The following is a 3,937-nucleotide window of genomic DNA, read 5'->3' on the forward strand; positions in this document are numbered from 1 at the left end:
TGATCTAAGTTTGCAAAAAATGAGGGATGAGTTGAAAGACAACTTTGGCATCGAGGCAACTAATAGACAGTTATGGAAAGCGAGACGGAAGGCAAGAGGAGATGTTGGTGGTGGTTATGTACACTCCTATGCAATTTTAAGGAGATATGCTGTTATGATTCATCGCACTAACCCTGGGAGTGCTGCTATTGTACAAAGTCAACTTGTGCCTGTCAATATAGATGATGGTAAGATTGTAAAAGCCCCAAGAATGCAGCCACAATTCAAGAGAATTTTCGTCTGCTATGAAGGGGTCAAAAATGGCTTCTTAGCCGGATGTAGATCATTTTTTGGATTAGATGGATGTCATCTAAAAGGGCCATACAAAGGCATTTTTTTGGCTGCTGTGGGGGTTGATCCAAACCTCCACTTCTACCCCCTTGCTTATGCAATTGTTGAAACTGAAAACACAGATAGTTGGAGTTACTGAGGGGAGAAATAGGGGACACTGCCAGTGGCCAGCCATGGTGCATCATGAGTGATAGACAAAAGGTTAGTGTTGTATCTTCCCATTTAGATTCATTTTTATTTACACGCTTGCGTAAATCTAAGACCAAGTTTCATTTATGTAGGGACTAATTGATGCTGTGACTGCTATACCAGAGGCAGAACACCGATATTGTTGTTTTCACATTGAGAACAACATGATAAAAAAGTTTGGAATATCACAACTAAGGGGCCTGTTTTGGGCAGCAACTGAGACAGCGAATTTCAACACTTTCAAGCGCATTATGGACATGATAAAAGAATTCCACTCAGAGACACATGAGTGGTTATCAAATATTGAGTTCAATCATTGGACTTTGATCAAGTTTGACACTAGAGCGAAGGTAGAACACATTACCAACAATTTCGTTGAGTCATTCAATGATTGGATAGAGGAGCATCGTTACAAGCCTCCAGTGGATCTGTTGGAAGGGCTAAGAATGCAACAATCAGCCATGATGTATGCTAGGAAAAAGACTGCAGAAAGATGGGAGCACAAGCTCACTCCAAAGGTCCATCAAAAGGTACACGAACTACTCAAGAAAGGTCGACGAGCACACGTAACAAGGGTTGGTGAAGAAGAATTTCAGGTTGATTATGACAAGAAAAGTTGTATTGTAAGATTAAATGAATGGTACTGCATTTGTGGGCAATGGCAGGTCAGAGGAATACCGTGCATACACGCAGCTGCTTGTATAAGAAAAATTAGGGCCAACATAGAAGATTATTGCTCACCATACTTCACCACTGAAATTTGGAGGAAGACTTTCCAGGGTGTAATTCATCCCATAGCTGATGAATCTATGTGGCCTGAGTTTGATGATGAAGAACTATTGCCTCCTGTCATAAAGGTGCAACCAGGAAGACCCAAAAAACATCGCAGAAGAAGAGTTCCTGGAGAGGAGAGACCATTGCCATCAATGATAGAAAACCAACCACAGAGACTTGTTTCTAGCACCAAAAAGTGTAAGAATTGTCATGAGTTTGGGCATAACAAGAGGACTTGCAAGAATCCGAGCATCATATCACAAAATCAACCACCTGAAGGCTCTGCTCAAGCACAAGTACCACTTGAAGGCTCATCTCAAGCACAAGTACCACCACCAACAGGCAAGGGCCGTGGAAAGACAAGTGCTCGAGGCAAAAAAGATGCACCAACAACAAAAAGCAAAGGCAGAGATCGAGGTCGAGGGATAGTAATGGGCACACACTCGGAGGTACACAATTTAAACTTGTTTTTTTGCTGATATATTAATATGTACCAATGAATTCAATGATTCCAATATTATGATGATATATGTTTGTGGAAGTGCATTTTTGCATACTGTAACACTTACTTATGGAAGTGCAATTTAAACATAAAATAATGTCCTGCATGCTGCAATATTTTAGGTTCAACAATAACTTTTGATGAACATTATATATTTTGTCTTAGGTCATATATGTCTTCTTTTGTTCATTTTGTATGGCATAAACCATAGATAATGGGTGGTTGTTTTGATGAGCTGTGCTAGCTAACTTTGTTTTGATGTATTTTACTAGAAGTTATGGTTTTATGATAGAATTTTGTCATGACATATAAATTTCAATGTTTCAGCTTCAAGTTGGGAGCTTAGATGCATCTCTTGAGGAGATGCACTTGTCTGGAGCACCATTAGATATTTTCTCAACTCAGGATACTTAGTGGAATCACAACCACAACAAAAACTTTTGAAGAACATTATATATTTTGTCTTAGGTTATATATGCCTTCTTTTGTTCATTTTGTATGGCATAAACCATAGATAATTGTGTTGGCTTTACTTTGTGCTGGCTTTATTTTGTACATGTTTTGATGTACTTTAGTTGGCTTTATTTTGTAAAGCAAAGACAAGCAAAGATAGATAGCTGACTTTATTTTGTGCTGGCTTTATTTTGCAAAGCAAAGATAGCTAGTGATTGTTGTGGTTTTATGATGGAATATGCAATGAGTTTCATTTTGCAATCTTATTGATGTTTTCTCAAAATGTAGAATGTAGATTTCTATTTTCAAAGTTAATTTGCAAGTTTTTGACCAAATCAATTTCATACACTACAACCAAATTATGCTTACAGTGCAGCAGGTTTCATAAGCTCGTTTAGTATATGTGTTTTGACAAAGTTTCATTTTGGTACCCTCTATTACGAATATTACTCACTTGGTACCCTCTATTATGAGGTCTTATTTTTCAAAATTAATTAACCTTGTTAAAATAAAAATAATAATAATAAACCAATTAATGGAGGGCAAACTGGTCATTAAAAAAAATTGATGACAAAAATTAGCTTGAAGGTACCAATTTTAATTGATCATCAAAATAGAGGGTACTAAATGAATAATACTTATAATAGAGTGCACCAAAATTGAACTTTCTTATAACACAGGAAATTAAACAACCAAAATCCCTGTGTGTGTGTATATATATATATATATGTGGGAGAGATTTTTGTCATATCCCTCGACGATTTCTCACTTTGTTATATAATAATAAACAAACAAAACCGTGGTTCCTTACAAAACGATCGAATTCTGTTCAAAATCAAGTAGTCTTGTCTGGACAAGTCGTTTTAATAATGATCGAATCGAGCACATATATATATATATATATATATATACGTACATATACTGACTGTGGACACACCAACATAATAATTTTGTTTTATTTTATTTTTATTTTTTTAATATTAATTTTAACGAAATATTTTTATATTTAACAGTAATTTATAAATACTTAAATTTTAATAAAATAAAAAAATAATTAAAAAATTAAAATAAGATATTTTAAAGATATTTTACAATAATAATTATTTAAAAATAATAAATAATTAAACAAATTAAAATAAGATATTTTTTCAGATATTTTACAATAATAATTATTTTAAAATAATAAATAATTAAAAAAAAATTAAAATATGATATTTTTGAGATGTTTTACAATAATTATTTAAAAATAATAAAATTTTACGTTTTATAACTTAAATAAAAATTAATTATAATAATATCATACTCAAACTCAATTATTATAATAATATCATATTAAACATATAATATAATCTACTGTGAATTAATAACAAATTACTTTTAAAAAAAACTAGCAAGAAACTTAAATTTAAAATCCATGTATAATATTTAATATTATATTAAACATATAATATATAATTTCTTGTTGTTACTCCCAAATTCAAAAAATAAATTATTTAATTAAAATAAGATATTTGTTTCAAAATTTATATGACATTAATATAAATTTAATAAAAATAATTAATAAATTCTATTAATAAAACTAAGCAAACGTGCATATTGTACGTTACTTGTAACTATTATATATATATATATATTTATCATACATAAAGCATACATATTGATTATTGACAATCATTTTTTTTTTAAAAT

General features: G+C 31.8%; 1 protein-coding gene across 1 annotated transcript; it reads left to right on the forward strand.

The window, feature by feature from the left end:
• The first annotated feature begins 513 nt into the window (after positions 1-513).
• LOC133794998 (uncharacterized) lies at positions 514-2,209 on the forward strand. The gene is made up of 3 exons (XM_062232451.1): positions 514-531; positions 612-1,742; positions 2,123-2,209. The coding sequence occupies exons 1-3, from the start codon at positions 514-516 to the stop codon at positions 2,207-2,209; spliced, it is 1,236 nt and encodes a 411-aa protein (XP_062088435.1).
• Positions 2,210-3,937: the final 1,728 nt, after the last annotated feature.

The sequence above is a fragment of the Humulus lupulus genome, chromosome 8 (assembly GCF_963169125.1).
Source record: "Humulus lupulus chromosome 8, drHumLupu1.1, whole genome shotgun sequence".
NCBI classification, from domain to species: domain Eukaryota; kingdom Viridiplantae; phylum Streptophyta; class Magnoliopsida; order Rosales; family Cannabaceae; genus Humulus; species Humulus lupulus.

Excerpts from the sequence above, each read along its gene's own strand:
- LOC133794998 (XM_062232451.1), top strand. Across the intron at positions 1,743-2,122 it reads TAATGGGCACACACTCGGAG|CTTCAAGTTGGGAGCTTAGA; the intron begins GTACACAATTTA and ends TCAATGTTTCAG.